Source organism: Falco rusticolus, chromosome 3 (assembly GCF_015220075.1).
Source record: "Falco rusticolus isolate bFalRus1 chromosome 3, bFalRus1.pri, whole genome shotgun sequence".
NCBI lineage: Eukaryota > Metazoa > Chordata > Aves > Falconiformes > Falconidae > Falco > Falco rusticolus.
Genome location: NC_051189.1, coordinates 70,964,881 through 70,987,284, shown reverse-complemented (window position 1 = coordinate 70,987,284; position 22,404 = coordinate 70,964,881). Strand labels below are relative to the sequence as shown.

The window sequence follows — 22,404 nt, the reverse complement described above, 5'->3', positions numbered from 1 at the left end:
TTCTCCATCCCTCTTTCCTCCCCCTATCTCACTATTCACTTCTTATATTTCATGTTGCAAGCTCTTCTTATGTTTTGGATTGCAAGCTCCTTAGAGCTGAGGCAAACTTTTTTGTTCATTTCCATTGCTGAAAACCAGGAACTCTTGCTATACTAACAGCTGTAATAAAAACAATAGAAAAGAACAAAACTAGTCTTAGGCATGTCTAACCAGGAAACTTACAGTAAATCTAGTTTTCTAGTTTTCACTGGCACCATTTACATTCTTCACATGTTTGCTCATACAGCATTCCCCATGGAATACTCAGAAAATACAAGTCTGAGTCCCATCCTATCCCCCACCCACACACTTTGCTCCAAAAAGAGTATGACTGAACTATGATTCTGGTTCTGCTAAAAATTGCCCCCTTCCTCAAACTGACTTTCCTATCCAGTAACAGCAAATATTAACCTTAGATGGAACTTTTGCCAGTCTGTCCTTGGAGGTCCTTTATGAAGAACCTTATCTCCCTGTTCTAATTGTTCAAGTGTGTTTGTCTAAAAAAAGCCATGGGGACAAAATAATGAGTGTTGTATACTGGTATACATTACACCCTTTTCAATAGCAGTTTTTTTCACAACACATAGTAAATTTATTTTTTCAGAGTACTTAATTCAACACAAAATGAGTATCACAAGCTTAAAATTAACATGGAAATCAGTGCCTGGCAGGAGAACAAAGGGCTACTTAAACCTACCTTTTAATAATCTTGATGACTAATCTATAATTTTACTTCTAGTGTTAACAAAAGAAGATTAAATCATTAAAAATCTATCACCTGTCCAGATCCCAGATTTTTGAAACACCTTCACATAGATAAGTCTTGCATGTCTTAATCATTTGATTAGTGATTTTAAGAAGAAGAGACGTCATGCGCTCTGACGTGTTGTAGTACGGTGATATACAGTAGATCATATAGACAGTATTCATTAAACTGGGTACGTGTTCCATCATTGTTACCTACAACAGCAAAAAAATGGGCAAGTCAACACTTCAGATTTCCTAAAAATTAACACAATGGAAAATGTAACAGCTCCGGCAATATGTTTGTCACTGAATAAACACTTCTTGATTGTAACACTTTGCTCTTGTAGACATCTCATTATGAACTGGACCAGCCAATTCATTTGCAGGAACCTTACACATTATGACCAAAAAAAACCAAACCCCAAAACGGGGAATGGGTAACAAATAAATGAATAGTTCTTCTTCCAGAGTGGGAGTTTCCAGAGGAAAAACAGAGGCTACAGTACACTTTTTGGCCATGGCCTCCAGTGTATGAGGTGCTGTACTGTGCTTTGCAAAGGAATATGCTACCAGAGGAAAGCCATACACTGCTACAAAAGGCATGCTCTAGGAAGGACAAGAATAAAGTTGGCCATTGCTCATTTTACCTAGATCTGTACAGAAGAGAAATCCAGAAGGGGGAGACAAGGCAACAATAATCTCTCTTACTGAGGATACTGAACTATAGAGTTTTCTGTCCCACAGAAATGAATGCAAGGCAGATCTACTGAGAATCCAATGATACAAAGATCGGTAGCATCCAAACCCCCTTGCTTTCTAACCTCACCTAAGAGGGAAGCTAGTGCGGCTGGGTAAGGAGTCCAATATAATAAAACTCACTAACAGCAGACTGTTATTAAGCAAGGTACCCTTTATTGCAGCGCTGGGGCACGCTGGGGATAGCTCCACCATAAATGTTCCAACAATCTGGCAAGCTTTCAGAGCTATATACCATGAAGTTACACATATACACGAGATTTCCTGGAACTCATTAACACATGCAGATGTCTGGTCCACACAGTGCAGTCATCTGTCTGAGTGGCTGGGGTCGTTGGGGTCTTCTATTGTTGCCATTCTTTTGTAACTTTCTTATCTTTATGGTCCTGCACATCTCTGTAAAGTGAGATTACCCAGGCATCTCCTTATCCCACAACCATCCCACAACCACCCAAGCCTCTGCAGTTTCCTTGTTCTCCAGGCCTCCTTATCTCATAACCATCCCACAACCATCCTGAAGCCCCTTTTGTTCAGGTAAGTATCTACGGTGCTTATGGCATCTTCCTTGTTCTTGGGCCTTAACCCATTCACCAGAGCGAGACAGTGACTGGTCTATCAATAGATAAAAAAAGTATGGTATCTAAAAGTCGAGTCCAATATGGCAGAATGGTGAATATTTGCAGAAGAAAAGCAGTGTAAAATAGCATAACGGATTCAAACAGAGTTCAGGCTTTGAAAACAGTATTTAGAAAAATTGTAAGCAGCTGGATTATGTGTATATCTTCTGAACCACATAAGCTTAGACAGTTTTAGCTGGAGGCTGTGTCTTCAAAATTCATACTCTCACTTAAAAAATGAAATCTGAGAGCCACATGGTTATGAAATTAAGTTTTATCATTTGAATCAGAATGTCAGTAAATACATGCTACCTCCAAGAGAAACAGCTTTAACCTGTAAAATAAGTGGAAACTGCCCAATTTCAGCTCAGCTGAGGGCTTAAGATCATTTTATGATACCTACATTAAAACAATTACAAGTAACTGCTAACTGAAGCATGGAGACAGGAAGAAGTACCTTATGTAAGGCTCAGCCGCACAAAGACAATTCAGCTCTGTATCAGGTTTGGAAAAACATAATTTGTTTATTTTTCTCATGCCCCTCAGTTATCTTCTGGAATGACAATTGCCTCCTACACAAAAAGTAGTATTATCTCTGATTTATTCAAAATGTGTAAACTCAATTCACTAGTGCCAAAGGAGTCAAAGCTGAGCAGTTAAAATACTGAAAGGAGAAAGATGCCTCTTCAGCAGAAAAAGCTTTTCCTTTCTTTTCTGAATGTCACATCAAGTGCCTTTAGAATACTACTTACAGGTGAAGCTTTAGCAAGTGGACCAAAAAATTTATCCAACGTATATAAATATCTCACATTGTCTTTAGCTTCATTGGCAGCAACTGTTATACTAACATCCTAAAGGGAGAAAAAACAGAAACAGAATTAATACTGTCAAAATTTACTGAACAGGTTCTTGCTCTTTTATAGTGCGTGCTACCACAAGACTATGATTCCATCTTACAAACATTTTCTCACAGAAGTTTTCTCAAATAATTCAAAAATTCTTCACATATGAAATAACTGCTTTTACATGCAAAACCTGGTAAGATCTACCTGGCAATCAGCAACATTTTGGACGCGATTTGAAGGAACTCCTTAATTAGACCCCCAAAGTTTCTCCTTCCTGATAGAAATACAATAGTGTGGTGTCGACAATCTGACTTAAATTTTACATTGGTTTTAGCACAGTACCCAATCTACATAACTTAGGCGAGATCCCTAAAATGTACCAGGGTGTTTCCCATATTTTTTTAATAAACACTTGTTAAGGAAAGTGAGTTCAAAACTAATGCCTGTATATCCCTCTGTTCATGACAGGTGGAACTATCCAGTCCTTTGGAGGCAATACTGTATGAAGAAAGAAATGTAATTCATCTTCCTTGGCTTGTACTGGCTCTGTACAGACACTCTCATCCAAATTCCATTTATCATATAAGTCTGCAAATATGTTAAGCAGAAAATCAAAAACTCAGTAAGGTGACACTGTTTTCCTGGTCTGTTTTCAAAACAGAAGAATATCTTCTTAAGTGCCAGAAGATCTACATTCTGGTGTTTGGAGGGGGTTCTGATTGGATGTACATGTACAGAAAATGTACGGCTCATTTTCTGGGTTGCCTACAATTTTGATTGATAAGTTTACATTACAAATACCCACTTATCTGAAGTAGCAGTAATGCTACAAAAAGCCAGCTGTCAATAATTCTAAAAGCAATATGATGAACTTTCAGACATCTCTACAGTTGGCCTGCACAGGGTACAGCTGGAGAGAGACAGAAAAATGTTATATTGCTGCATTGCTCTACTTTTGCACCACCATTTCACCCACTATGTTAATGAAAGACACATTACAGAAGCATTGACTTCTTTTCAAGTTATCTAATTTCAATATCATCGGTGTTATGTATTTCAACAAACGGGTAATAAATCACAGTACAAAACCAGCATAAACACACAAAACTATTTTTAGCATTGTGTTCAGTTCTGTGTGTATCACAAACGTGGTACTCTACTCATTTAAAACTTTCATTAAAACAGTAATTACCAGCTCTTTCCACTGCTTTAATGTCTTTGATCTTGCCGCCTGAAGTATACTTATAATTTTCTTTACTCTTGAACTCTTGATCTCATCTAAAAGGCTTTTAAGAATGAAACACATTTAATACTCTCTTTGGAAGGAAAGTTTACATTTATTTTTAGAAAGATTTTTTTTTAAGTTCTGTGAAAAATAATGCAGGGATTTAACCTGTTAAATGATGACATTCTTGTCTTCCAGTGTTCCAGCTCTGCAGATGGACCAATGTCATCAGCTTCTTTTCTCATTTGTTCACTCTCCGCTAAAAATTGTCTGATCTGTTTGATCCAGATCACAACCGCTTCTTCAAGTTTCTCTGTGACCTCTGTGTTACTGCCTTCAAAACCACAGAATGGGAGAGTCTCATAAGTACCAAGGAATAAATACTGAACTTTAACTACAGAAGTGAAATATCCTTGTCAAACATAAACTGCGACTCTATGTAAGCTAAATATATTCAAATCAGTGACCAAGAACAGGGAAAGATTAAGACTGTAACAACAAGATGCACACACATACAACTTTTATCTACCTACTCTTGTTACCATTGCATATCCTTTACAATGGAAACAGTTAAAAATACAGTGAGTTCATAAGGAAAAAAATACAGCAATGTTATTTTGGGAGGATCATGTTTCAGAGGTCCAAGAAATGCATTAACCATTATGTATATATTTTCCTGTTTGTATTTCATAAATAAAGGCTTACTTCACATTTCTCTTTCTCCCACTGCAGCCTATTCCATATTAAAAGCATCACATAATGGACAACATTATTAAGTCACAAAAATCCCTGTGATTTATGAGTCAGCATGTCTTTTAAATTGCCCTAGCAGCTGAAGGAGTCCAGTTCACTTGGTGCATTATATTTAGGACTTGTGGCACTTGTGCTATGAAATGGATCTAAAGAACTTGTCTAGCTATATAATGTTATTGTATCATCTTAAGGGTCACTAGTTCTGTGGAAGCCGTCCTGCCATAGGCTCATGTAGGGTTAAGAGGAATTGCAAAGTATTGACTGGTTTGGCATTATTTCTGAAAGTCTATGTGGTGATAAGAAATGGTGGAAAGCTATTGTTCTAAGAGACATAACTACTCTTTTTCTTACATATACATCTCTGCATATATATACATTTGTATAAATGCATCTTCTTTAGCCCTCCAAGCCAAACGATATTGGATAGGATTTTCCCAGTGTCTAAGAAAGTGAAGAGTATACACACACTAGATGGCTTCACTCAGCAACTACTTGGCCAGCAAACTAGGAGGAACACAGGCCACTGTGTACATGATGTCAAGGAACTGCCTAATCCTTTAAGATCTATGAATTAAAGGATGGCAAATGATTGATGATTTTATGATTACAGAGTCAAAAACCTGGCAAAAGCAAGCAGAAAATTTATATAGCTCAAGGAAGACAAATAAATTATTACAAGTAATTTTTTTCTAATGATATAACATTTATTTTGTAACAGCATCATTGTGTTTGCTTTGCCATAGGAATCACTCACCTGCAGTTATGTAGTCAGATGGGTTTTGTAAGTTGCTAATATAAATATCAATATCCACTTTTTTAAGCTGAACTTTATCTTCTAAATTCTGTCTTGATGATGACAAAGTACCCACAAATTTATCTACTGAATACAGAAAGTCTTGTATCTGGCTGTTCTTCAAGCCTTCTTTCACAGCTCCCCAGTTCTGATCATTTTATGATTTATGCCAGAAAAAAAAAAAAAGTAAAATGAGGGTCAATTGTTTGGGTTTTGAACACAAAAGGTATCTTATCTTTCATTAGAAAGGTATTTCTTATTCATGGCAGTATATTAAGATTTATCAGTATGTCCTTTAAAATACACTCATCTGTACTATAACATAAATACTTTAAAGTGTGTGTTGATTTATTTATTCTGTTAGACAAGAAGAGATAAGCAAGAGGCTCTCGAGAAATAAAAAAAAAGTCTCCCTGCTCTCACTGTCTTCACACTGAATTATCTTTTTTTTTTTTTTTTCCAGTCCGGTTTGGTGCGCTTTGAACAGTGAAGACAGATTCTAACCTCCCTTCCTGCACCTGGCTGAGAGAAAATGGTAGCATACAATAATAGCATACGACAGAATCATTCTTGACAGACACTAAACTTCATGATATTTTCTACTTTTGAACATGTACTTCTGGAGGCAACAGAACAATCTGTGATGCTTTGTGAGTGCCTCTGAACAAGGACAACTCAAAGAAGCTGGATGCTTTGTCTGTGATACAGTGCTTGCTGTCCATGCTCTAGAATAAAATCATGGACTGATCCCTTGTGCTGCCAGAAGGACTTAACACTTTCAATCCAGGCTTAACTTAGTTTTAATAGTCATCACAGTTTTACCTTAGCATGGCTGCTATGCTATATTCTCCTTTGTCATGAGCATTACAGCTAGTGCTATTGCTTGAATATAAACGATAACACTTATCTACAAATTGCATGACTCCCATGAAAGCCTGTATCAGGCTTGTACCTTTCTGCATCCTCTGTTTTATCCTCAGCTGATGCACAAATAGGACTGCAGCAGCCATTTGCCTTAATTTCACATGCTCTTGAGAAAAAAAAAAAAAAAGAGTAGCCATTTGATTACCTGTTGTGACTTAAGTGCTGGTATCATGATTTGGGACAAGAAATGTTCCAGGCCCTGAAGGATATTTCCATTAGCACAATCAAATATGCCAAAATTCACCTCCTTCAGGAAGAAATAAAAATCAGCAGAGTGCATATGAACTTCTGTGACATTTTACTACTTGAGTGAAATTCAGACACATGACAGATGCATGTACAGTCCATAACCATGTAGGTTCCATGGGATATTGCCCCCCAGTTTGGATTGGACATAGACTAAAATTCAACCAGAAATTCCAAGACTTGCCCTTAAGCTTGAGTCATCAGAAGAGTCAGTCCCATATTGTAGCAACACTCCAGAAACCAATTAAAATTAACCATTTAATGTCAATGCATTAATTATTCTTAAGGCAATTATATGTCTGTACTTCTGTTTTAGAGCAACAGCTTCCATCTATCATAAATGCCTAAAAAAGGACAACAGAGGTATCAGGCAAGAAATGCTTCTGTCAGTTGTGCGGTTCTCTCCAGTTCATTGTTAATGAGCTCATACTCAGGAAGCTTTTCTTTACCAGGAACATGGGCAAACACTGGAACAGGCTTCCTAGAGAGGTGGTGGATGCCCCAAGCTTGTCAGTGCTTAAGAGGCATTTAGATAAGGCACTTAGCAATGTGCTTTAACTTGGTCAGCCCTGAAGTGGTCAGGAAACTGTCTGGTCTAGCTAATGTGAAGCAAGAAGTGGTAAATTGCTGCAGCTGGGGACAGGGAGAGAGACTAGTGAATGGAATTTTACTGCAGAACATAAAGCACAAATTGGAATAAGTGAGGGATTACATCTTTTTCCAACACTATCCGCTTATGGACTGGTTGGCTCTGCTGCTGCTGGCATTCTGCTTACAAGTATATACATCCTAAACATGGGCCGTGTGCTTTCTACAACCCATAATGATTAGCCATTTTGGCTCTGCGTATGGCTCTTGTTAGTAGAGAGGGAGTCTCATTCAGAACTTCTGAACTGCACATACACCGATTTTGCCTCCATCATAATGAATGCTTTACTGATATGGGGGAAAGTGTGCTGAGTTCTGGCTGGGAGGCTTCTACTCCCAACTTTTGCCTTTGCAAAGACAGCAATTCAGAGTGTTTTAGGAACAGCAACGACAAATGAATTGACACTTGACATTTTTGGCTATCTTGATTACTTCACTAACGTTTTCCTTGCTAGTTCCCCACTTGCATGCAAAACAAGAGCATTTAAGACATTTAGTTGTTATGCATGGGTGGAATACTACTTCCTAACAATATCACAGTATTATAATCCACCTAGAGTACAAGAGGGTAGAAAACTCTCAAAAAGTGCAGGAATTATGGATGACTATCAAGGCATCATTCTGCCTGAAGAAGTGCTTACAAGGAAGAGCAGGTTTCTTTGCATGTTTGAACGTGTTCCCTGGGAGGCGATGCCCACAAGGTTGCTAACAAGGAAATGTTCCTAAACTATTTCCTTCTGCCAGAGGCTGCACTAGTAAGACAGCAGAAGAAAAGGACAGAAGAAATGAAGACATGAACTGACACCTATTTTTCCCCTTCAGATGCTTTTAACAATGCCAGTTTCTCCCATACGACAATGTTTGCATTTGTTGCAGAGAGTGGGAGACAGGGAAAATGAAGTCTTTCAACACTTCCGATTTTCTAGGACAAAGTCAACATACAAGCTGATCCATTTCTTTCCACAGGACACTGAAGGTTCAGCTATTTCTCTTGAGAAATAGGGGACAAAACCATGTATTTTTAGGGGGTTCTCTGGTTCTCCTTCCAACTGTTTCTACACAAATCTTCAGGATAAACAAAAATTTGGCAAATCAGTCTGAGCCTGAGCTCCAAGCCTCATCAGTGTGAAGACTGACTGACTGAAAATTAGGGCTTGTTTTACCTTCTATAGCATCTAAAAATATTGCTTTGTATAAGGAATGAAGTTTGATGACAGCTACATGACAGCCCCTGCTAAAAGAAGGTGATCACAAAAGAACTGAGAGGAGGCACCTAGGCAGCTAACTGAAGAGTTTGGACAACCATTCTGACAGGTACCCAAGCGAAGCAGCGCCGCAGGACTGACAGGGCATGAGAAGAAGAAGCCTAGAAATTACTTTTACACCCCTGGATGAGGTATTTGCAAAAATATTGTTACGAACCAAGTGACTGACAGAACTGAAGCACTACCATGACTGTAGCTGGAGAAAAAAACACTACAGCTTTGGCCTTCTCAAATAGAACGCATCAATCTATTGGTGACAAATAAGGAGAAAATCTGTACTACATAAAAATAAGTGCATCAATACTTTTGAGAATATGATTTCAGGCCTATTACATTTTTTGTTTAATGTCTATTCTTAGATATATCTGGATGCTCTTCTATTGCAAATATTCCCCAAGTACATGAATATCTCTGAAAGACAGAAAAGGCTGTTACAGTACTTTTCTTATACACAACTAAAGCTACTTGGGGCAGGAAAACCTTACTTTAGTTAGCTTCAAGTATGATCTTTATTTTTTAAGTTTAAAAGATCCAGTTATTTAAGTGCAGCCTTTTCATAATTTAGGTTTATTACCTAAAAGAAAATTTCCTGGTTTAGGTATTTATTCCTTATTGCCATTAAAATGTATTTTTAATGACTGATTAAGAATGAATATTTATTAATTAAAATCTTGTTTTTAATAATACTGCAGTAGCTAATTTCCAAATCATTAGAACATCACTTTATCATAAACACTTATTCAGATGAAGAAGAACTTCTGTTAAACAGAGAACCAGACCTTTTAATGAAAGCACTCCTCACTTCTTTTTCTGACTGCAGTGGCATGAATAACAATCTCCAGAAATATCAAGTACACTGCAAACACTGTATAATTTTGGTCTGACCTGGGAAACATTTGATGCAGTTATAACTTTATCTGATGTCCTTAGGAAAAATGCACAGGTTCCTTTAAAGTCCTGTAAAAAGGACAAAAACATGCAGTTAAAAAAAATATGCATGTATAATTTACTTCACAACTTAAAAATGTGCTGAAAACAAAATTGTTAAAATTTAGTTACTCAAAAAGGTAATTTAATTTTTTAAAAGGGAATCTAAACATTACTACAACCTTCTGATCCAAATACTTTTTAGCATGTATTTTCGTCTTTTTGATGGACTGAAGTAATGTAAAAGTTTCAAATCAGTACTGCAACAATGCTTATTTTTAATCTATTAAATCTAATAATAATTCATCTATAACAAATTTCAAAAGCCATTCCAATTGGTCCGACTGGCAGAGGAATGAACCTCACTTCTCAGAAAACAAGGTAGAATTCTTCAGCTATGTCTTTTCTAACGCAACAATGTTAAAATAAGCTCATGGGGGGGGGCGGGGAGCGGGGAAGATATCACCATGCCTTATTCAGAGGAAATTGTATATGGTACACCCAATGCCCCCCAAATTGATGTAAAGAAAGAAAACTAGTAAGAAATCTTAATGACTACTCTGAATACACTGCAGATTAATGTTTAGACATTACAGTGAAGAGGTACTTATAAGAATTTGAATGGAATAAATAAATTATTAAAGGTATTTTGGGAATAATATTTAGTATTATTATATGAAAAGAAATACAGAACCACTGAGGAACAGTACTGTTAAACTAGAAGCACACAAGCACTGTAAAATACTTAACATGCAGTCATTAATAAAAATGTTAGGATCTGCAATTTTTTAACAAGAGTTTATTTGACCTGCTGTCCTCTCAGATAGTTAAGCCCATTAATCACTACTTCTTTAGTGCTGAACTCCAACCTCAGCTCAAGAAATGTTGGGAGACTTTGCATTATAAGAACATGGACCAAGTACTTAAATATATATCCAAAAATTACAAAAAGCTGTTTAACACTGCACAGCTATTATGTTTTTTCAATATTTTACTTTATAAATGTCATCTAATGAATTTTTCAACCATACCTCAGTAGAACCCATGGTAATAAATAATTTCTTCTGAAGCAGGCTGCTCATTGACCCATCTGACGTCGATGATGCATTTGACTTTTGCTAGCAATTTAATTATAAATAAGAGGTTAATAAAATAAAAACCATTATAACACAAATACCTCATCCTATTTGAGTACGTGAATTATAACTAAGGTCATTCTGAACCAGATAGTAATTCCCTGACAGAAATTGTGAGCTTGTCTTTATTTAGAGAATAAACTTTGCATGAATCTCACAATCCCCAGTAAACAGTTTCATAGCGTTGAGCTTTCAGAAAAAAAGCTCAAAGAAGGGGGAAAAATATCAGAAAATATAATAAAATTAAAACTGGAGTGTTTCCTAGAGCAAGTTCCTCCATGGAAACAAACTGGATGGCTTGCAGAAAGAATCATGTGCCTGGTCTGCAAAGTTATAATTGTGAGTGGGACTCACAAGCAACACTGCCAGCTAAATCCTACCAACAGTGGAAAGGAATTTAGTTTTCAACCCATGTCTTTAACCATACATCACTTTGAAAAACTTTCCCTCTGTGAAGATATGCTGCCACTGGTTTCTTTCCACTGAGATATATCTACAACCTCTTCTCTTCAAAGCAACAAAAAAGTTTAAGCTTAGTAAAGACCGGCTTCCCTCTAATTTTCTGTCATGCACTTTGGAAAATAATCTGTTGAAACCTGGAATAATGTAACAGAAAACTCTATGGAAGAAGCCTGCCGGAGTATTTCTCTTTCAAGCTGGGGAGAGGCCTCTTCCTAAAATCTCAAATGTTCAGGTCCTGCTAGACTAAACGTGTGACGTATGATACACAGCAATAGCTCCCCACTTCCACCCCAAAACAACATCTTCTAACTCGTATGCACAGTCTCAGCTGATCGTGCATCCAAGTTGGTGAAAAGGAGAGATAAGCAGCACTGAAGAAAAGATCTTTGACAAATCTTTGTATGAACATGCCTACTAGGTCAGGCCAACAGTCTGCCCTGGCCAGTATTTTGTCTCCAAGAATGGACATAAATGGGTAAGAACAGAGCAAACATGTATGATACTGCCCCTGAATAATCTCCAATTCTCCAATATGTCTGAATTCTCCAAACTGACCAGAACAGTCAATATAATGACATCTCTTCACTCATCAAAATGGAGTGGAAGATGCTAGAGACGGCATTCATATACTCCATCAGAAACATTTATTTTTATGCTATGCTGGTTTTGCAACAAATTTTTCATAAATTCATATTTAAACAGTTAAGAAGGCCAAAATAAAACAAAATTCATGGAGAAATGAAATGTTTCACTTAAACCAAGCTGGACGTTTAATTTCTGGCTTGTCAGTTAAGGAAAACAATTTCAAGATTTTTAGTTTCTTGATTTAAGTCAGAGAACATGTTAATCCCAGAAATGTGCATGAACAGTCCCAGTGAAAAGAAAAACTGATTAAACTGCTTTAACAGCTGAGCTGATTCTGTGCTTTGCAAAGCCTCCAAGCAATTCCAATAACACTCAAAAGTTCTTTTAACTTACCTAGGTTACAATGAATCTGTAATTGATCCTTGCAATCAACTGACAATCAAGCATTATCAATCAGTTTTTCTCCTCAACAAGCCTAAAACAGCACCACATGGAGACTTAGCTCACACTAACATGGCTGCTCAATGGCATAACCTGAAAGGACTGAGGAAGGACTTCTGCAGTTCAGGAATCCCACAATAGTGATGTTAGGCAATTTTAAGTTGCTTGGCACCTTCTGATATCACACACTTAGTGGAAGCTGAACAATGATTTTGCTTTTTATGAGGAGGCTTCTTCTCAAAATTGAATGGGACACAGATACATCTTGGGGACCACAACCACCTTATTTCTACTTACTGTTTTCCAAGCTCAACATTATTTGCCATAGAATGGGACAGATTTGAATATGAAACCACCTTCATTTAGAAAGAAATTGCATTACTTTTCACCCTCTTGAAACAATGCTTGGTCTATAGTGGAGTTGGTGCAGTTCAAACCAAAAGAAGACAAAATAGTTCTTACACAGACAGTTAGTTCCCCCATTCCTGTAATACATATGTTAGCTAATCTAGCCTTTTCAAACTCTGAATACTATGCCTCAATTATCTTTATCATTTTTGAAGTCTGGATTTTTACTTTACTTGGCCATTTTTACCATAGAATGGTTTGGGTTGGAAGGGACCTTAAAGATCATTTAGTTCCAACCCCACTGCCATGGGCAGGGACACCTTCCACTAGACCAGGCTGCTCAAAGCCCCATCCAGCCTGGCCTTGAACACTCCCAGGAACAAGGCATCCACAACTTCTCCATGCAACCTGTGCCAGTGTCTCACCACCCTCACTGTAAAGAATTTCTTCCTAATATCTAATACAAGTCCACCCTCTTTCAGCTTAAAACCATTCCTCCTTGTCCTATCACTACATGTCCTTGTAAAAAGTCCCTCTCCAGCTTTCTTGTAGATCCCCTTTAGGTACTAGAAGGCTGCTGTAAGGTCTGCCCAGAGCCTCCTCTTCTCCAGGCTGAACAACCCCAACTCTCTCAGCCTGTTTTCACATGAGAGAGGTGCTCCAGCCCTCTGATCATCCTCGTGGCCCTCCTCTGGACTCACTCCAACAGACTGATGTCCTCCTTATGCTGGGGGCCCCAGACCTGAATGCAAGTCCCAGACCTGAATATTCAAGTCCAGGTGGGGGTCTCAAAAGAGCAAGATGTTTTAAAGGTTTTTTTTTTTAAGTTTTTAAGAGGTTTTTTTAAGTTTTAAGTAATTTTTAAGTTTTCTTCTGTGAAAACAAGAACAGCATCAAACCATGTCACAGGGCATTTTCCTGTTTGCATGTAAGACAGTGTCAGTATCTAAACAATGAGATCCAAGTTCTTTCCATACTGGCATGCATAGCAAAAAAAAAATCTCTGTTAAGACATTCTGAATTTTGCAACAGTGATGTGATTTTTTTAAAAAAATGCAACTTTGTTTTTGCAGAAGTAATAACAGTAACATACCTGCAATACATCTTGGTAAAAGAAGAGCAACTTTTTAAGTCCACTAGGGGCAAAGAATTGTTCTGTGAGTTGAAACTAAGAACAAAATTACGAGTGTGGTTAATTGTGAAGTAGTTCCAAAAGACTGGAAATTTTGGAAACACATTTAATAATAATAACTTAATTAATATTTACCTTGTCATCAGAAATAATGGCCTCCTCCACTTGCTGCTCACTTAAGCCTATCCCATCTGCTAATCTTGATATCAAATACTTGTGTCTTTCATCTATCTGAGCTCTTCGCTCCTCTTTGGTGACTTTGGCTTGCTTGGCTAGTTCTTTCCTAGTTTCACTGGAAAGTACTACATTTTTCTTACCAGTTGTCTAGAAAATAAAAGTTTGTTATAGAGACTTTTTTTTTACTTACTTAAGGACTCCATTTTGTATTGTTGATATTTAAGCTGGTTTCATAAACTACTTTAAGCAGGAACATAAAAAATTACATCTAAGGAATGCAGAGGGAAAAGATCAGTAATAGTTAACTTGTTACACCAGAATTATTTCTCAGTATAAAGCTGCTAGAATGGAAACTTCTGATCCAAAACTTCAGATCAGGACATCAGAATCAGATGTGGATCCAGGCCAAGGTCACAATAAAAATTTAGCACTATAAAGGCCCTAATTCAAACCTCAGCTTTGTGAATCCAGCTTTGAACCTTCTATATGTCCATATTCCAAATCTGGGACCAGATCTATCTCTATACTGCCAGCATTTTAATATATAGTATCGTTATTACCTCAAAGGAAATAAATAAAACAAATCCATTATAACATCTGTCACTGCTAGAATAAATATGTAATTGATGTTTAAAACACAGGTCATATAAAGATAGTAGCAGAATGATAAAGAAGGAAATCTATGTAAACAAAGGATTTTTTGAAATCTTCATAACAGTGTGAAGAAGACTGAAAATAGAGAGGGTGAATAACATTTTTAAGCCAACAGATAATCTTCAGATGCTCTACAGAAAACTAAAGATTTGGGTAAAAACATCACCACACTGAGCATTTTCTTCTGCACACAGTTCCCACTGACATGGTATCTGGAGTCTGGGGATGTCTGGAGTGTCTCTGTACCTCACATTTGTTATTGGAGAGAAAACAAGAAAAATTACATCATCTCCCCAGTACTCTAAACTAGGGATTGTAATTGAGCAATCCTGATTTACTCTTGGATTAAAAAAAAAACCAAAAAGCTGACCAGCATCCAACTTTGCCTCCTACCATTTGGTCCTGCCTGACTCTGAACGGATGTTTTACATCACTCCTGTCTCTACCTGCATCTCTGAGACCAGGAAACACCAAGAATGCCCGAATACCTGTAGTTGTTGGTCAGCACCATTCTGATGTCTTTAAAAGCTACATCTTTTGTGATTCACCATTCATTCTTCTCCCATGTAGGTCCCAACTCATCTGTGTCAGTCTTCTTTATCTCTGGCTTCCATACCAACAGCTGGATCTCTCATTTTGCATATGCCTTCTCTGATGCAGCAAGACCTTATTCAAGTATTCTTAATCAATACTAATTTTCATCTTGACAAGGAAAGGGGATTTACCAGTGGATGATAAAAAAAAAACAACCCAAAAAACCAAAATCCCAACAATACACATTAAGAGCACAGAAAGTAAATGACCTAACACTGTTATACACTTTTAAGTGGTTCACTGTTCTTTTTGCTTGTAATTAACACAGACTGAAGGAGCACAGCACCGTCCAGTATTAGCCAAACTTTTGTCAATGAAGACTTCAAGAATAATCTGTACAGAAGAAAATTTAACAGACAAAAGGTAGCCAAGTGACCACCTATTTTAGCATCAAAACACTTGCCAGAAGAACAGGTGATCCTGTGACAGCAAATCCTAGCTCAGTGCTCCTTGTTTTCAGGTCCCCTTCACGTCTACGATGCTTACTTTCTGTATCTAGTAAAAAGAAGTGACAAGTCCTAATTATTACGGTGTATGCACAATAAATGCATTTAGAAGTCCTGCAGTGCTGTGTCTTAATATCTGCTGGCTAACCCCTTCTCGGACTGGGGAAAATGAGACATGAAAGGAATATTATAAAACCTGTGCCTCAGCAGAAACCCTTAGAAGCTGTTAGGGGGAAAAGATGTCCTATAATGTTTTTTATCTCAAGTTCAATTGCAATCAATCCCTGCTGATAACAGTAGATGTAAGAAAAAGCATATTAAGGTACTAGCTTGAAGAAATCAGTTCTAGCAAAAATAGACATTCTGTAATATTGTCACTTATAAGACTTGCTATTGTCAACCAGTTATTCATCTTGCTACTTCTTTATCTAAATTTTGATTGTCAGTCTCATGCATTTCTGACAAACTTGCTAATTGCAGAGACTAGCAAGACAACTTGAGCACATGGAATATCAGAAGAATAAAGATTGTTAATATTTGTAATAAAAACAAGAGATATACTAGAATGTGTAACTGTCTTCTGTTAAGTCATTTAACTAAGAAATACATGTATTTATGTTTTCCTGATGTTAAGTACAATAACTTATCTCCAGCCAGCCACCATTTCTCTCTTTAAAAAATTACAAAGCATTCCTAAATATACTTTATTTCTTCTTAACAGAAACACTGTTTTACTTAGCTTCAAAAAGATAATTATTTGAAAGCACTGAACAACACTATTTGTAATTGCTAAAGCTTGCTTTTTGTCCAAGGAAAAGCAACCATTTTATTTCTCAGATGATGATATTTAGGTCCCATCCTTGTAGCAAATAGGATCCTCAGTGGACCATGCAGTAGTGTTAATGAGCGGCTCACTAAACTTCCAGAACTACTGTTTAACCTAGTCTAAATAAATTATGAAATTGTGACTAAAATGAATAATATAATAGCACTCATTTCCTTATGAATTTTCTTATGATTGTGTCACTTTTCCCCTGATTATGATGTGTTATGCACGGAATCATAAAATGGTTGAAACTGGAAGGGACCTTTGGAGGTCATCTGGTCCATCCCTCTGCTCAAGCAGAGTCATATGGAGCTGGTTACCCAGGACCATGCCCAGACAGTTTTTCAGTATCTCCAAGCAAGGAGACTCCACAGCCTCTCTGGATAATCTCTGCCAGTGCTTGGTCACCCTCACAGTGAAAAAGTGTTTCCTGATGTTCAGACAGAACCTCGAGTGTTTCAGTTTGTGCCCATCGCCTCTTGTCCTGTCCTGGTGTTGTGGTTTCACCCCAGCAGGCAACCAAGTACCACACTCACTCATTCCCCCTCCATCTGGAAGGGTGGGGAGGAGAATCGGTAAGGAATGTAAAATTCAAGGGTTGAGATAAGAACAATGCAATAATTTAAACAGAATAAAAAGCTAAGAACAACAGCAATAACAACAATAATAAGAACAGTTATAATGGAAAGGTGGTGAAAAGGATAAGATCCAAAGGAAAAGGGAGAAAGGAAAACAAGTGATGCACAGTACAACTGCTCGCCGCCTGCTGACCGATGCCCAGCCAGTTCCCAAGAAAAAATCCCCAGACCCCAGCTAATCCCCCAAGTTTATATACCAAGCATGACATCCCATAGTATGGAATATCCCTTTGGCTGGTTCAGGTCAGCTGTCCTGGCTGTGTCCCCTCCAGCCCTGTCGCTGGCAGGGCCCAAGAAACCAAAAAGTCCTTGACTTAGTATAAACATCACCCAGCCACAACTAAAAACACCAGTGTGCTATCAACGTTGTTCTCACACCAAATCCAAAACACAGCACTGTACTAGCTACTAAGAAAGTTAACTCCATCCCAGATGAAACCGGGACACCTGAGCACCACTGAAAAGAGACTGGCTCCATCTTCTTTACACCCTCCCTTCAGGTATTTATACATCCTAATGAAATTTCCCCCTACCCAAGCCTCCTCTTCTCAGCCTGAACAGTCCCAACTCGCTCAGCCTTTCCTCATAGGAAAGATGCTCCAGTGCCTTCATCATCTTCACAGCCCTTCACTGGACTCTTTCCGGTATGTCCATGTCTCTCTTGTACCGGGGAGTCTAGAACTGGACACAGTATTCCAGGTGAAGCCTCAGCAGTGCTGAGTGGAGAGGATGGATCACCTTCCTTGACCTGCTGGCAACATTTCTCCTCATCCAGCCCATGGTATCATCAGCCTTCTCTGCCACAAGGGCCCATTGCCGGTTCATGTTCAACTTGGTGTCCACCAAGACCCCCAGGTCCTTTCCTGCCAATCTGATTTCCATCTGGTCAGCTCCCACCACGTACTGGTACCTGGGCTTGTTCCTCCCCAGGTACAGTAATTTACACTTCCGCTTGTTGAACTGCCTGAGGTTCCTGTCAGCCCAACTTCTCAGCCACACAAGGTCCCTCTGAATGGCAGCATTACTTCCTGGTGACTTGGCCACCCCTCCCAGTTTTGTGTTATCAGCAGCCTTGCTAAGGGTACACTCCGCCCCATCACTCAGAACATTAATGAAGAAGTTAAACAGGACTGGCCACTGGCCACAACCCTCTGGGCTTGTCTGTTCAATCAGTTTTCAATCCATCTCACTGCTCAGCCAGCCCACACTTCATTAGCTTCTCTATAAGGATCTTACAGGAGCGAAGGGGAAGTTCAAATCGTAACTGCTCAGTAGTGGTAATGTGTGACCCAGGAACAATCTGGCACAAAGGGCAAGAAGGCCCAACTGCAGAACGGGTTAAACTGGCTGGAAGCAGGAATGCCAGATACAGAACAACTCCCAGTAAGGGAGTGTAGTGTCCCTTGGTGATCAGATAAGAAACAGCCACAGCATCATCCTGCAGCCTTCCTGGCATGGAGGCTCACCCTTCTGGCAGCAGAGCCAGTACTAGCTGATGGACCCAAGGCTGAGCTGAGGTGCTTAATGGTGGTGTTCACGGGACTGATGCCGTGCAAGTCTATATAAGGAATCATCTCAAGAAGTATCTTTGCAGACTTCTTACAGAATCAGTTACGGCAGTAGGACTGTCCAATGCATTTTTCATTATTTTTATTTTTGTATATGTATTTCAGCACAAACGCGTGTTTAATTTGTCTCAAGGGGCACAATAAAAAAGTCCCAACAGAAGAATGTCAAAAGCCTTACTAAAGAAAAGATAGACCACATTGACTGCACTCCCCCCACCTACCAAGCCAATGGCTGCATTGCAAAAGGCAATGAGGTTGGTCAAGCATTTCTTCCCTTGGTGAATCCATGCTGGCTACTCCCAATCACATTGTTATCCCTCACGTGCCTGGAAATGCTATCCAGGATTGGCTGTGCTATCACCTTCCCAGAGACTGAGGTTAGGCTGACTAGCTTGTCGTTACCCTAGTCCTCCTTCTTGCCCTTCTCAGAGATGGGAGTGACATTAGCTTTCCTCCAGGCCACCTCTCCAAGTTGCCATGAACAAAGAATACTGAACATAGCCTTGTGATGACATCAGCCAGCTCCTCCCATGATCGTGACTGCATCCCATCAGGGCCCATGGATTTACAAATGCCCACTCTGGAGCTACCTGATGCCATCATGAGGCCACATTCAATAATCTTTGAACTATTCAATGTACTATTTTAATATAATAATTATTAATTAATATAATAATTAATAATTAATATAGTCCAGAAAAAAGATACCATACTATATGCCGTACTACAGAGTATACCATAATATAGAGTAGTATGCAATTTAATTCCAGAAAAAATGGTTCTAATCATGTTACTATGATTGAACACTAGGAACTATGCTAAGGGATCAGAGTTGCATCATGCATGACCCTGTGAATGCATATATATATATATATAAAACACATATATGCATTTTATTATTTATATGTACACATATATTTATAAAGCTAAAAATTGCACATTGCAGTCCCTACACTGGCACATTCAGAATAGCACATACACACCCAGTATATATAAGTACATTATAAACTTAAACACTTTACTTAATAATTGGTTTCTCATTTTGTTCCTGCATTTTTTTTCCATACAAAGCCAACATGAAGTACTTATAATTATTTTCTCCCTTACCTTTTTTTATAGCAATGAGAGGCGGACAGAGATCAATATCAGGTTTGGAAGAAAGTTGTGTTGCTCTCAGTCGTTCAGATTCCTGCTGTGCAGACTGACCAGGGCAGGAAGCTGGCTCGACTTTTCCCCCTAACTCATTCTCACTACCCACAGTCTCCTCCATCTCCTCCACCACACAAAAACCAACCTAAATCAACAATACAGAAAATTACCAGACAATGTAATATTGTAACAACCAACACCACCTTTGCTATTTTTATTCCTGTTATAACACCAATATGATAGACTAGGAGGAAAAAAAAATTCTCTGATTTTGTTTGCTACTTTAAAATTAGAAGATCTAAGCAGTTTACAAGATCATAAAACCTCCTCTAAGGTTGCCCGTTATCAAAACTTTTTCTAATTGCGTAACTGTCATTCCGCTCAGACTGCTGCAGGTGGGAACTTACGTGTTGAGGGGCAGGTTAAGCTCCTTCTTACATGACAGCTGCAGGTCCCACTGCAAAGCACTGGGCACAGGGTACCAGCTGAGGCACCTGCTTAAATCTCAAACTGGTTTTAAGCCTGCGTCTGCCTGGGCACTTGGAGTTGCTGGCAGCTGCTATGGCAACCCCTACACAAACCCAACTAACAACCCAGTCCTCAGGGGGAGGCACCTCATCTGTCCGTTTCCCACTGTAACCACCAAACAACCCAGGGCTAATTTCATAACCCCTGTCTTTTAAATGCACCATAGTTTTCCCTTACACAGAAATTAAATCCTAAGCAAGCTGCTGCCCTGAGCCTTGGCATTTCTGATGTGCAGAAGGGCCAAGGCAGGCCGTAGCAAACTGCATCCCAGCGGCCACACCGCTCTCCTCAGCGCGGCAGCAATCCGGGTTCAGGGCAACAGACGAAGAGACACAGCCGGGACACTGGGCGAACGAGGGCTTTCCCGTTCCCTCTGCCAGCCAAAGTCACTTCCACACCGATCTGAAGAGTACTGCGTGATTCACAGCTTATCCACCCGCGGCACTCCGAACGCTTCCTTTTCCCAGACGATACCCAACGACCAAAAGCCACCATTCGAACCCAAACGTTTAATACCCCAAAGGACTTCTGCACTTTTTAAAAAAAAACAGATCTCAGTGACTGTGAATCAGGCCCCAAAAGTACCGACAGCGCCCTCGACACTGAGGGACTGTAAAAACAGAGGGATGAGGAGGAGGCGCCGCGGCAGCCCCTAGCCCGCTCTGAGGGGATGCGGGCGTCCCCCACTCTCCTGTCACACCCAGGCGGCGCCACCGGCAGGCAGCGCCTCAGGGAGCGCCGGCACCGCTGCTCCGCGCCACTAAACCTGCCCGAGCGGCCCCTGCCCGCCCGCCAGCTCGTCGGTTCCGCGACGGCCCCATCCCCGCCGCCACCCGCTTCCCGCGGCCGCGCAGGCGCAGCCCGCTCCTGCGAACAGGTGAGGGAGCCGAGCCCGCATGCGCGCCGGCCAGCGGCGGAGGGGCGGGGGGAGCGGGGGCGGCCTCGTTCTGCGCCTGCGCGCCCGCCGGTGGGCCGCGGTGTGCGCCCGGCGCGTGCGCACTGGCGGACTGTCAGCACCTTCCCGAGGGGCGGGCTGCGGCCGGTAAGTGGCAGCGGCGGCTCCGTCTGCCCCCGCCGCTGGCCCGGTGCCAGCGCCCCGGCTGGCCAGCGCTGCTGTGCCGGCTCCTGCCGGGCCGTCCCTGGCTGTAGCGATCCGAGTCTGGCAACGGGAAGCGCAGCGCGGGGGCGGGATGGGCCGGGCCGCTCCGCTCCGCTCCGGGGAGCCCCTCGGGATGGCGAGGCCGAAGCGGGTGCTGAGTGTTCCGTCGGCGCGGCCGCCGCCCGAAGGCCTCAGCCGAGGCCGAAGGGGCTCGATGTGGCGGGGGCAGCAGCCTTGCCTGGCTGCCCGAGGGCAGGTCTCCGGCCTTTGCCCGGCAGGAGCGGGCACCTGCGTCGATGCAGATCGCTGCCGTGGGGGAGCCGGGAGGAGCCGGGCTGCCGGCGGGGGCTGCCGCCCGGCGCTGTCGCGGAGCTGTGCCACACACCCGGGTGTCGCTGCGCGCCCCAGCGCAGCAGCTCGGTGCGGAGGGGGCAGGGGCCGCCCCGCTGGCTCGGCTCGGCTCCCGGCCGGAGCTCCAGCCCGGGGGTAGGGGTGTGCTTGCCGCCGAGGCCCTTCCCAGGCTGCTCGGGACGTGCTTTTGTTCATTTCTTCCAGTACTTTGCTCTGTAAATATTTGTGGGTTTGGCTCATAGCCTCTGTGCAAAGTTGGCATGGTTTCTTAAAGTTTGCTTTTCCTTTTGAATGGTCAGTAGTTGTGCAACAACCTGCCTGCCTCAGCAAGTTAGTGAGTAGTTGGTTAGGAGATTACAATATACCAGCTACTAATTTTACTGGTGACGTCTACTTAATGTCCATGCGTAGTGGCTGTGTGGGTTAAAGCTATCATAACTATTGAATGTTTTCAGTTGTTAATAAAGGCAGTAATTTAGTTTAAA

At 40.6% G+C, this 22,404-nt stretch overlaps 2 protein-coding genes across 2 annotated transcripts in view; one reads left to right on the top strand and one right to left on the bottom strand.

The window, feature by feature from the left end:
* Nucleotides 1-20,964, bottom strand: part of LOC119144514 (dynein heavy chain 5, axonemal-like) — a 183,050-nt gene extending 162,086 nt beyond the window's left edge. The window contains exons 1-13 of the mRNA XM_037380012.1: nt 20,794-20,964; nt 19,900-20,086; nt 15,718-15,809; nt 14,025-14,213; nt 13,851-13,925; nt 10,817-10,903; nt 9,744-9,815; nt 6,845-6,946; nt 5,737-5,923; nt 4,398-4,563; nt 4,197-4,290; nt 2,912-3,010; nt 818-999 (exon numbers count right to left, since the gene is read on the bottom strand). Of these exons, the coding sequence (XP_037235909.1) occupies nt 818-999; nt 2,912-3,010; nt 4,197-4,290; nt 4,398-4,563; nt 5,737-5,923; nt 6,845-6,946; nt 9,744-9,815; nt 10,817-10,903; nt 13,851-13,925; nt 14,025-14,213; nt 15,718-15,809; nt 19,900-20,086; nt 20,794-20,964 (1,703 nt within the window). The remainder of the gene's footprint in view (nt 1-817; nt 1,000-2,911; nt 3,011-4,196; nt 4,291-4,397; nt 4,564-5,736; nt 5,924-6,844; nt 6,947-9,743; nt 9,816-10,816; nt 10,904-13,850; nt 13,926-14,024; nt 14,214-15,717; nt 15,810-19,899; nt 20,087-20,793) is intronic.
* A 446-nt stretch (nt 20,965-21,410) lies between these two features.
* EXOC3 (exocyst complex component 3) overlaps nt 21,411-22,404 on the top strand; it is a 28,565-nt gene continuing 27,571 nt past the window's right edge. The window contains exon 1 of the mRNA XM_037380437.1: nt 21,411-21,511. The gene's annotated coding sequence lies outside the window, so the exon portion shown is untranslated. The remainder of the gene's footprint in view (nt 21,512-22,404) is intronic.